At 39.9% G+C, this 11376-nt stretch overlaps 1 protein-coding gene across 1 annotated transcript; it reads left to right on the top strand.

Moving 5' to 3' along the window:
* Window positions 1-3575: 3575 nt before the first annotated feature.
* Window positions 3576-10677, top strand: LOC115780878 (probable nuclear hormone receptor HR38). Its single transcript, XM_030730300.1, has 7 exons — window positions 3576-3739; window positions 5152-5993; window positions 7665-7794; window positions 8036-8199; window positions 8338-8540; window positions 8652-8830; window positions 8924-10677. The coding sequence occupies exons 2-7, from the start codon at window positions 5154-5156 to the stop codon at window positions 9184-9186; spliced, it is 1779 nt and encodes a 592-aa protein (XP_030586160.1). The 5' UTR covers window positions 3576-3739; window positions 5152-5153; the 3' UTR covers window positions 9187-10677.
* The last annotated feature ends 699 nt before the right edge of the window (window positions 10678-11376 follow it).

The following is an 11376-nucleotide window of genomic DNA, read 5'->3' as shown; positions in this document are numbered from 1 at the left end:
AGCAATGCCATTTTTCCCAGAGCTTCTCTCCTTTCTCCTCCTGGAGACGTACTGAAAAAGTCAACATCTCCATGTCATGGATCAGGTTTGTAATATTTATGAAGAGCTTTCAGGGTGGGAGGGTTTGACTGGAGCCAACATTTAGTAATCGCCTTTTTGCTTGCAATCATAAGTATCTTCAACAAATACGTATCACTTGTACTGAGTCCTTCAGGGAGATCTCCGAGGTACATAGCCATAAAGGAAAGGACTAGAGTTATGCCCAGGATTTCGTATATTACTTGCTTAACATCATTCCAGAAAGTCTTCAACTTTGGACAGACCCAAAAGACATAAAAGCAGTCTGCAGAGTCCACCCCGCATTCCCTCCAACAAGAAAACTGTGGGCCACCTAGTCTCGATTTCTGTTTTGGTGTAATAAAAAATCTGATTAGATTCTTCCAGCAGAAATCGCGCCATGTTAAAGAATTTGTAGTGGACAGAGTATTCTTCCAGATTTGTAGCCAAACTTCCTGTAAAATTATTATGTTTACTTCTTTCTCCCACTGTTGTCTGATATAATCTGTTAGCAGATCAGCAGTTTCTGAACTACTCAGACCAGCCCATCTGACACCAACAACCATGCCACATTTTGAAAGTCACTTAAATCTCTTTCTTCCCCATTTTGATGCTCAATTTGAACTTCAGCAGGTCGCCTTGATCATGTCTACATTCCCAAATGCATTGAGCTGCTACCATGTGATTGGCTGATTTGATATTTGCATTAACCAGCAGCTGAACAGGTGTACCTAATGAAGTGACAAAGTGGTCGATGAGTGTATTCATTCATTTTTTTTCTGTCCTTTGGATGTGTGTGTTCACTACAATGTGTTCCCATGAAGCTCCTTCAGTAACTGGAGAATTAATGGAAATACTGAATCTGTTTTCCCCTTATGTGCTTATCTGTGAAATGTTTATCAGTTTTCATTATTATATTAATGCACACATTTATTTACCCAATCGACATGTGACTAAGTAGCATTCCCTTTCATGCTGCCCACTTAAAATTCTAAACCTACGTTGCTGAAATCTCCCTGGTACTAAAACATGCCAGCCTACAGTGAGGCAGACTTTTCATCAGTGTGGGAGGAAGAGCAGGAGGACTAATCCAAAGGTGATGGTGAAAAAAGAGACAACAGCAAAGGTTCAGTGTGACATGTTTGGGCAGAAAGCCTCAGAAATAACAAGTGACTGACACAGATTATGGAGGATACACCAAAAAAGGGAGACAGTAGGTATGAAAGATTAAATAAATATTTTTCCCATTAAGCCATTTTAGAAACACGATCAGAATCTGAAGTGCTGAGAGCAGTAATCTTACATTTAGATGTGAAATCTTCTTTGACTTCTTTTGAATATATAGAGATGATTTAGTGCTGCTGGTGAATTAGATACATTCATAAACAGACTAATTGCCATATTTGCCATCAAAAAATCTGTCAAATGAGAAAAAAACATTTTGAAATTTGCATTAAACCTGTTAAGCATGCTAAATAAAGCATTTGGAAAACTAAAATTGGATGTAATATTCTCCTTTTTGTCCACGTGTGTGTTTCCCTGTGTGAGAAATGATAAAACAGAAAACTCTGTAATTATCTCCAGTAACTTAAGGCAGTCTGAAGGCAGCTGCATTAGCAGCAGGTCGCCAGTCTCAGTTGCTTGAATGAGCCCCCTCACTTTCTTTACACGAGCCGGATCATGCCCAGATATCCCCTGAGAGGGTTCGAGTATTAGAGCGTGATGGTTTGCTGTGGAAAAGATTAGACATAGGGGTATCAGGTGATATTTAAACTTATGCTGACAAATACATTTGTAACTGTAACAGCTACGGTTTAAATTCTCTAATGATGATATTAGGGTGGCTGGTGACATTAAATGTCTGGTGATTTTGCATCTCTTGAAACCACAGTGTAAATTGTTGGTTTTGTCACAGTTTATAGGTAGGAATCATAATCTTTATTTTCTTGAAACAGAAAGACAGAACAAAACTCCAAACACTTATGAAAAAAACAAAACACAAATACATCAGTTAACACTACAATGTAATCTCATTTTCTTTTGAATATTTCATATGAATTGATATAAATATGGCAGCTCCACAGCAGTTTCCAGTGTTGTGTCATGTCCTGGGTTTTGACTTTTTTTTGACTGAAGTCTTGTGATTTGATGTGCCTTTTGGTTCCTAGTTGGTCACTGTTACTTTTGATTTTTATATTCCTTCTTCATATCTTGAGTATTTAGTTCTTAGTTTCAGTTGATTTCCATTTTTATTCTTATTAGGGGTTTTGTTAGTATACTTGCTTCTGTTATTGCTCTTCTGTCATAGTTTAGTGTGTTAGAGTCTTTGTCTCTTGTTCTTTATCCTTAGTTTTTCTTTGTCTCTTTATCTGTGATTAGTCTTAACTATCCTTTGTCACCCAGCTGCCTCCACTCCGTCTCAGTGTGTGTATAAGCGCCCAGTCTTTCCTTTGTCGAGAAATCTCTGTTAGCTCTCTGTGTTTTGGATTTACTGTCTTTATTCCTCAGGTTATCTCTCTGGACTCTGTTTCCCTTGCTGTTGTGGTTTTGTGTGTGTGTGTGTGTGTGTGTGTGTGTGTGTGCGGGTGTGTGTGTGTGTGTGTGTTTATATCTTGTACTTTCAATTGGCATTAAAAGCTTTCTTTTTGTTGAAAGCTCCACTTCCAGCGGCCTGCACTTTGGGTCCTCGCATTCTCCACACAAACTGCTATTTGCGTTTACAGTTGGGCAAACTCTATCTACTGATAGAGTCACAGTGACATGGCTAAAACCCCAAACCTGCTTCTAATGAACCTTTGGATGTGATATCCATCCATCCATCCATTCTTTTTTCTTTTTTTGCTTTTCCAGTTCAGGGTGGTGGGGCTGGAGCATACCCCAGCTGCCATAGCAGGAATTTAAAAAGAAGATGCTGATTGTTTTACTTTTTTAAAAATGAAAAGTTATAATGGGCAGTGCTGTTTTTTTGTTTTGTTTTTTAAAAAAAATGTGTGTGTAAAAGTATAAAATAGCTTTAAAATATAAATAGTATTTTTACAGTTAACATGTTAAAGGTGCTTGTGGTACTTTTTCCTCAAAGAGTTAAGTCGCGAAATGGTACAGAGTCTGACAGTTTCTGTTTTCTGAAGAAAGATAAATAAATCTACAGGTGTTTCCTTGTCTGATATTAGATAACACACCTCACTGCTGTAAACTTGTATAATATCTACATTTCCAGCCATGAAACGTGTGCGCCTACAAAACTTCGGTTATTTTTAGCATTTTTTCTCCCGTAATAACCCCACGTGAGCGCCGCTGTCGTTGCGGTTTATTTTTAGCCACGCACGCTCCCCTCGGCTCTTGCGTCAATGGAATCCCGTGCGTGCGTCACACGGAAGAACGTCTGTGTCGAACGCCGAGCTGATTGGCTGCCGACCCGGAACGTTCCACCGCCCCGTTCACCATGTTTGGGCACAGACACGCCTTTTTGTCGACGCAGCCAAAATAAAACAAGAGTGTAACGGAGGGGAGCCGTCTGCCTCGGTCCGACCCAGTGTGTGTGGTAGTGTGATTGTGTTTGAATGAGTGTGTGTGCTGACAGAATCTGGCAGAGGGAATATTCATCTTATTGTTTTTTGTTTTTTTTTTGCTCTCGTTCGGAATAAATGAAAAACGTCAATTTCAGGATATTTACATAAACCAGGTGAGTACACAGTGCACTGTTAATGTTTTATTATTATTCCTGATTTATTAATGCTGCTGTTAGATGTACGTGTTTGCATTTTTGCTTCTTAATAAGTGTTTCTGTCGTAGTTTAAGCTCGTAGGGCAAAACTGTTAGGGTTGCTGATGTAGTACGCGAATGTTTGCACCAGTTTACTTATTGATGAAGTGATGTAAAGTTATTTTGTAATGATGTGATATTTGCTATCACTCTGTAGTTCAGTCTGATATGTCAGAGGTCATGATGTTAAGTGTCCACTTGATGTGACTAGGTACTAAGTGGTGTAAAAGAAGGGATATAAGTGTCATCTTCAGCCATGATAAACCTACCAAGTGAAGTCTCATATTCTTCTAATTCTTATAAAATGAATAAGTGTCTGGTTATATTGTTTGATTATCGACGTAATGTTTTGACATTAATTTTTGACATTTCCCAGTATCTACTATCTACTATTCCCATTTGAGCTGTAGTCATTATGTTCTTATGTTAATAGCGTTCATGATTTACTTTCATGATGTACTACATGTCATATGTGTTGGGTCTATAGCAGTGTTGGCACTTGAGAAGATTTATAAAATTGCTTTTGCATTTACAGTTTAGAAAATTAGTTGGGCACTTCAGCAGAGTTGTCTCCCTGCAGGTCAAATTCATCAGATTTAAGTTGGAACAATTTTAAAAGAATGATCAGGTGTTCTCGTGAGATGTGCTTTAGCTTTTGTATTAAAAAAAAAAAAAAAAAAGCCATGAAATGAAGAAGTAAAGACACTAGTAGATACACGCCCATCCAGCCAACCATGCACACACGTACACACATAAACAGGCTTTGCCACTATTCCCATTTCAGCTGGCAGTTAGCCCACCCTGACATACAATTTGCAACACTCCCTGGTGCAGGCGTTGTGAAAGAGGGGTTACCCTCCACTGAAGGAGGTTTTCAGAGTGTTAACAGCCAGTAACACAATATCTGACAATACCTGACTGCTCCGCTTGACCGCCCTCCACATTTTTTCAAGGGGATGGACAGGCCTCTCTGTGAAGTTAGAGGAAAAGGCATGTTGGGGAAATGAGACACACATTTCAGGTGTTATATTCCCTACTGTTTGGATTGTTACAGAGGAAGGATTAAAAAATGCTGAGCTATATGTTATAAGCAATATCTAATTTCTAACACATGCTTAAAGAGTCAGCTCCTTATTGAGCCCGTCATACTTACTGCACTAATATGAGATGGGAATATTTGACTGAGGTTTCTTTGCTTTAAAATAACCTCACAGAGATGTACTTATTCTGCTTAGCTTTAACAAATTCAAGTTTGTTACCTAGAAATGAAACATTGTTTATTTTTAAGGATTTATTTTCAGTGGTTTTAACTGTTGGTTTTCTCTGTCCTAGCAATGCCCTGTGTACAAACCCAGTATGCATCCCTGCCCCATGACAACTACTTCAGCTCTGAGTTATTGAATCCTGACCTCAGTGCCACACTGGTGATGGACTTCGGTGGCCAAAAGGACCAGCTGTCCACATCTTCATTGCCCAGCATCAACACTTTGGTTGGAAATGGCTACGTCGGGGAGTTTGATGCATATTCCTGCAAGATTACCACCCCTCCTCCTGCCTCTACGGTTTCATTCAGCCACACAGCAGTAGCTGAAAGCGCCAGCCCTCAGATGCAGAGCCAGACCTTGAAGCTGGATGATCTCCAGGTGTATGGCTGCTACCCAGGATCCTTTGCGCTCAACTGCTTTGATGAAACACTGTCGTCATGCAGCTCTGACTACTATGGCAGCCCAGTCTATACCACTGCTTCTCCTCCAACACCAAGCTTTCAGACTGAGTCTGCACCTGTCTGGGATTCCCCTTTCAGCCCCTACCCCTCAGCCCCCCTGCCCTCTGTGGCTGACAAGGCTGCAGTAGCTCAGCAGCTCTCCTTTTTCACCTTCAACACTGCACCCGAGCAACACTCCCCCATGGGGCAGCAGCACCAGGATGCTCAGCTGAGCCAGGATGACCATTTCTTCCTGTCTCCTCAGCAGCATGTCTCCCCACTTCACTGCCCCCCAGTTTCTCTGGAGCATGGACCTCTAGAAAGCCCCAAGTTACTGGAGGGGGCCGTGATGTCTCCTAAAATGCCAAACCCAGGATCCAGTGAGAGTCGCTGTGCAGTTTGTGGTGACAGTGCTTCCTGTCAGCACTATGGAGTCCGCACCTGTGAGGGATGCAAAGGTTTCTTCAAGGTAAAAAAGATATTCAGCAGATTTATGATTACAGATTTGTTTATTATTTTAAAGAGACTAAACCTGTAATCATAGCTGATACCATGTATGTAACAAGTAACAAAAAACTACAGCAATGCAGGGCACCTGAGTGGCTTAGTGGTGAAGCTGGCAACCACAAACACATGCTGCGTTGCGGTGCAGACGGTGTGGGTTCGAGTCCCGGCCTGTCGCCGGCTTGCCCGTGTGTCCTCCCCTGTATCCTTTCCCCACTTCCTGTCTCCCTCCACTGCTGATAAAAGCCGCTGTGGCCAAAAATACAAAAAAAAAAAACTGCAACAATGCATATGCAAATATGGATCATATTTTTAAGGTGGTTTAGAAGCATTGACAAAGCGAGCAAACCACATGCACCAGAGAGCACTCATAAACTCAATTCAGTTCAATTCAACAGTGCCAAATCACAACAAACAGTCACCTCAAGGCACTTTATATTGTAAGGTAAAGACCACACAATAATTACAACAACCCAACAATCAAAATGACTTCTTATGAGCAAGCACTTGGCAACAGTGGAAAGGAAAAACTCCCTTTTAACAGGAAGAAACCTCTGGCAGAACCAGGCTCAGGGAGGGCAGCGATCTGTCACGATCGGTTGGAGGTGAGAGGAGGGAGACAGGACAAAAGACACGCTGTGGAAGAGAGGCAGAGATTAATAATAACTAGTGATTAAATGCAGAGTGGTGAATAAACAGAGTCAAAATAGGTGAATGAAAAAGAAATATTCAGTGCATCATGGGAACTTCCCAGCAGCCTAGGCCTATTGCAGCATAACTAAGGGGTGGTTCAGGGTCGCCTGAGCCAGCCCTAAATATAAGCTTGATCAAAAAGGAAAGTTTTAAGTCTAATCTTAAAAACAGAGAGGGTGTCTGTCCCCCGAATCCAGACTGTGAGCTGGTTCCACAGAAGAGGGGCTTGAAAGTTGAAGGCTCTGCCTCCCATTCTACTCTTAAGTACCTAGGAACCACACGTAAGCCAGCAGTCTGAGAGCGAAGTGCTCTATTGGGGTGATATGGTACTATGAGGTCTTTAAGATAAGATGGGGCCTGATTGTTCAAGACTTTGTATGTGAGAAGAAGAATTTTAAATTCAATTCTGGATTTAACAGTGTATTTATGTGTAGTGGACCTGATTCGATTGGGGCCTCTTGGCCAGGTCATGTTTGTAAATGAGAACTAGTTCTCAAACATTTTTACCTGGTAAAATAAAGGTTTAAAAAAAAAAAAAAGAAAGTCAGCAGCATTTTGGATCATCTGAAGACTTTTCAGGAAGATTTTAGGACAGCCTGATAATAATGAATTACAGTTCATGTTGTTTTTTTGTTTTGTTTCATTTTTTTTTTTAACCTTAAAATGTCCCACACATGCAATTCTTTAAAAAGCATTTTTTTTTAAAAAGCAAGTCTGGTGTGTTTATGTAATAAACAAACACACAGCAACAATATTGGCAAAAATAAAATAAATAGACAGTTTAAACATTTATTCTAACATTTCTACTAAGCAATAATGTATCAGTTATTATTGTATCTTTGTTCAAGATTGTCCCACAGCTGATTGATCAGAAATCATATGCAGTCTTATATGTTTTACATTACGATTCTGTATTAATGTTTTTTTTTTTCTTGTTTGATAGCGAACTGTCCAGAAAAATGCAAAGTACGTGTGCCTTGCCAATAAAGACTGTCCAGTGGACAAGAGGAGGAGAAACCGCTGCCAGTTCTGTCGTTTCCAGAAATGTCTTGCAGTGGGAATGGTCAAAGAAGGTAATGAAATGTGATACTCTTTTCAAGCTTGCAGTGACTAATGCATGACAGCTACAAACTGGGGTTAGTAATGATAGTTTTGCGAAACCAAAGCCAGGAAACACATAGGCATATGTAACCGGAGTGTTACACTGACAGTTGCAGAAAAAGGGAAACTTCAGTTCATACAGCTTTTGTTTTTCAAATGCTAAAATGGTCACGTGGGAATAATAAACATGTTCCTCACCTCACCCTCTTTTAGTTGTTCGCACGGACAGTCTCAAAGGTCGCAGAGGTCGTCTGCCTTCCAAACCCAAGATCCCGGTTGAGGCTTCATCCACAACCCCCAGTGTCAGCATCATATCTTCTCTTGTCAGGGCTCATTTGGACTCAAACCCAACCCTAGGAAAGCTCGACTATTCCAAGGTAACTGTCAAGACGTATAGCTTACCCATATCTCCTTCATTTTAATTTACACCGGTGATTTTATGTCGAATCAAAGCAACAGCATTAAACAGCTCACTGAAAATGTCTTCAGCAGTGCTAAGCATTCCCTTCTTTTAGTATCAGGAGACAGTGGACAGCTCAAAAGAGAAGGAGGATGCTGGTGATATCCAGCAGTTCTATGATCTATTGACTGGTTCCTTGGATGTGATAAGGAAATGGGCTCCAGCCATCCCAGGATTCACAGACTTCTGCAAAGAAGATCAGGAGCTGCTTCTTGAATCTGCCTTTGTTGAACTCTTCATCCTCCGCCTGGCGTACAGGTTGGCTTTTTGTCTTCTACAGTTAAAAAAATGCATGGTTCACTGATATTTCACTGCATTCATTCACATTTGACAATGATCACGCTGAAAAAATGGTTTAAAAAAATGCAGGTCAGATCCAGAGAAGAACAAGCTGATCTTCTGCAATGGCGTGGTCCTCCACCGACTGCAGTGCGCTCGCAGTTTTGGTGACTGGATTGACTCAATCATGGATTTCTCCCAGAACCTTCACCGGATGAACTTAGACGTCTCCCTGTTTTCCTGCCTTGCAGCCCTCGTCATCATCACTGGTAAACAAACTTTGTATGCTTTTAGTGAATTTCATTGCATTTGAAGGTTGTGGTTATGGTAGGGTTTCTAATGGGAACATCTTTTGCCCCTAGATCGTCATGGCCTCAAAGAGCCCAAACGGGTTGAGGACTTTCAAAGTCATCTCATCACTTGTCTAAGGGAACACGTGAGCGGAAATGGATCGGAACTGAGCCGGACGCATCCCAACTATCTTTCTCGCCTGCTGGGCAAACTGCCTGAACTGAGGACTCTGTGTACGCAGGGCCTGCAGCGCATCTTCTACCTGAAACTGGAGGACCTGGTGCCTCCCCCGCCGATAGTGGAGAAGATCTTTATGGATACACTGCCATTTTAAGGAAAACATTGCATTGTTTGTTAGAATGAACAATAGAGGTCGAAAGCACCAAAAGTGAAGTTCTAACACTGAACTCTACTTTTAAACCTCCTTCCAGCGCACTGAGGTGTGCTGACAAAATTAAAGAGACCATTATTTTTTTATTCTTAAGTACCTGTGTGAATACTATAAAAGATTGATATTTCACAACACAGTTTATATATATGTATTTTGTGTGCATTTGTAAAAGTGACTTTTTTGCAGTGCTATGTGTGAATGTTGTCCTGCTATGCAGTCTATAACACATGGATATCATGGTAGATGCCATGCAGTGTTAAATACTCAGAAACACACTAATTTTTTTTTTAACGCATGTTTTCAGAATTGCTTGACAGTCCCACTTAGAGGCTGAGATTGTAGATTATTGAGAGGGAAAGACAGGCAGTTGTGAAAAAGTCCCACTTTTCCACAATGAAATATTTACTTACTACATCTTTCTATCACAAACTATAGTCGCAGTACTAAATGCGCTCATGTGGAAGGTCCAGGACCAAAGTTTACCAAAGTTTTTTTATTTTGATACCAGTTACAAACCTTATTGCCTTAAGCTAAAGAAAATCTTCTGCCATAGCGCTTCGCCTGCCATTTTTCAGCACATTGTAAAGGCTGATGCAGGCGGCTCTCCTGTTAAACTGCATGTTCCTGTAACGACATGTTTCCGGGGATTTTTCTTTTTTATATAAGAATGAAAATTGACTTACTGAGTGAAAATGTAAAGTGCCTTTTATAAAACCTCACTCCATGAACCACATTAAGTGAACTTTTATTCCAAACATCACACATAGCGAGGCCTTTTTTTTAATCACAGACATGAGTCACTCACTGAATTCAATTTGAACTGATTTGTGAAGCTTGCTAGTGTTAATACAGTACGGCAAAGAGTGTCCAGTGTGTCACACTATTAAACTGGAAGGTCGAGCTGTTTAAGATCTGTAAAATGAAATTGTCACGTTAATGAGGCACTGGAAACGAAGCCATCCAGACTGAACGAGATCGAGTTTAAACATACGTCAGGGTTGGCTTCTATTGACAACCCTTTGTGTGATTTGTATAAATTAATGCCAGAAAATAATTGATAATCCAAATTCACATGCAGACATCAGCTGTTTTCTTGTTTTAGGCTTCAGATACATTACATGTTGTGGACCTTGATTCTGTGACGTGTCTTCCACATTTTTTGAAATTGTGAAGCTTGTTTTTTTTTTTTATATGTATGTTGGATTTATATTTTGGTTTCAAAATGACCTAAAGAAACTTCTTAAGGAATCACAGTGAACTGTGATGTCGTGACGAGCAGCTACGGGCACTTCAAACAGTGTTCAAACAGTATGAAAAGTACTTCTTCTTTATGTGTTTGTGTGCGTGCAAAGTACTGCCGGGCCTTTTGTAAAATGGTGCAAAAAATATCAAAAGGCAGAGAATACTTGATTAAAACATTTGGAAATCAACTCAGATTTACTTTCTGTTAATGTTTAATTTCTTTAGTTAGTTTTTTAAATGTTTTGAAATGAAATAAGTTACTGTGCAGATTACAATTTCTTCACCGTCTCTCTGAACACGTCTTTATTTCCTCCTGCTTTCAAATTCCAGTTTCTCTTTTGATATTAAAAGCCTTATTCTTGCTTTGCCAGTTTTACACTTAATAATTAATATAATATAACTTGCAATTACATGCAAAATAATCTCTAAATATTTAAAAATTAATGACTATATAATTTGTGTTTAATCCTTAGAAACAATCATTCAAAAAAATGGTTAAAAGATTTTAATTTAGTGGTTTACACATTCACCTAACAACTGAAAGATCCCTGGTTTGATCCCTTGGAGGAGACACAGATCCCTTGAGGGTTGCGTCAGGAAGGGCATCTGATTTAAACATTTTCCAAATCAAACGTGGAGGTAGGTGCTGTGGTGACCTCTTGTAAATAAGGGAGCAGCCAAGAGTAGCTTTAATAAACAATATATCTAAAACAGCTCATGAATGTACAGTTACATATATTGAAAAGGCTTAAAAATCAAAATAGCTAGGAAGTGTAGTGTTTAACAAATCTTAGTCACTGGTAAATAATGCTTTTGTTTGGAGCAGTTCAACTACTGGACAGATTGGACAGATTGTTACTCAGCATATAATGTAACGTAAGATTAGCAGCT

The sequence above is a fragment of the Archocentrus centrarchus genome, chromosome 5 (assembly GCF_007364275.1).
Source record: "Archocentrus centrarchus isolate MPI-CPG fArcCen1 chromosome 5, fArcCen1, whole genome shotgun sequence".
Lineage (NCBI taxonomy): Eukaryota > Metazoa > Chordata > Actinopteri > Cichliformes > Cichlidae > Archocentrus > Archocentrus centrarchus.
Note: the sequence above shows the minus strand (reverse complement) of the source record. Positions and strands in the feature narration are given on the sequence as shown.

Excerpts from the sequence above, each read along its gene's own strand:
- LOC115780878 (XM_030730300.1), top strand. The coding sequence starts at position 5,154 with ATGCCCTGTGTACAAACCCAGTATGCATCCCTGCCCCATGACAACTAC. Across the intron at positions 8,541-8,651 it reads ATCCTCCGCCTGGCGTACAG|GTCAGATCCAGAGAAGAACA; the intron begins GTTGGCTTTTTG and ends AAAAAAATGCAG. Across the intron at positions 8,831-8,923 it reads AGCCCTCGTCATCATCACTG|ATCGTCATGGCCTCAAAGAG; the intron begins GTAAACAAACTT and ends TTTTGCCCCTAG.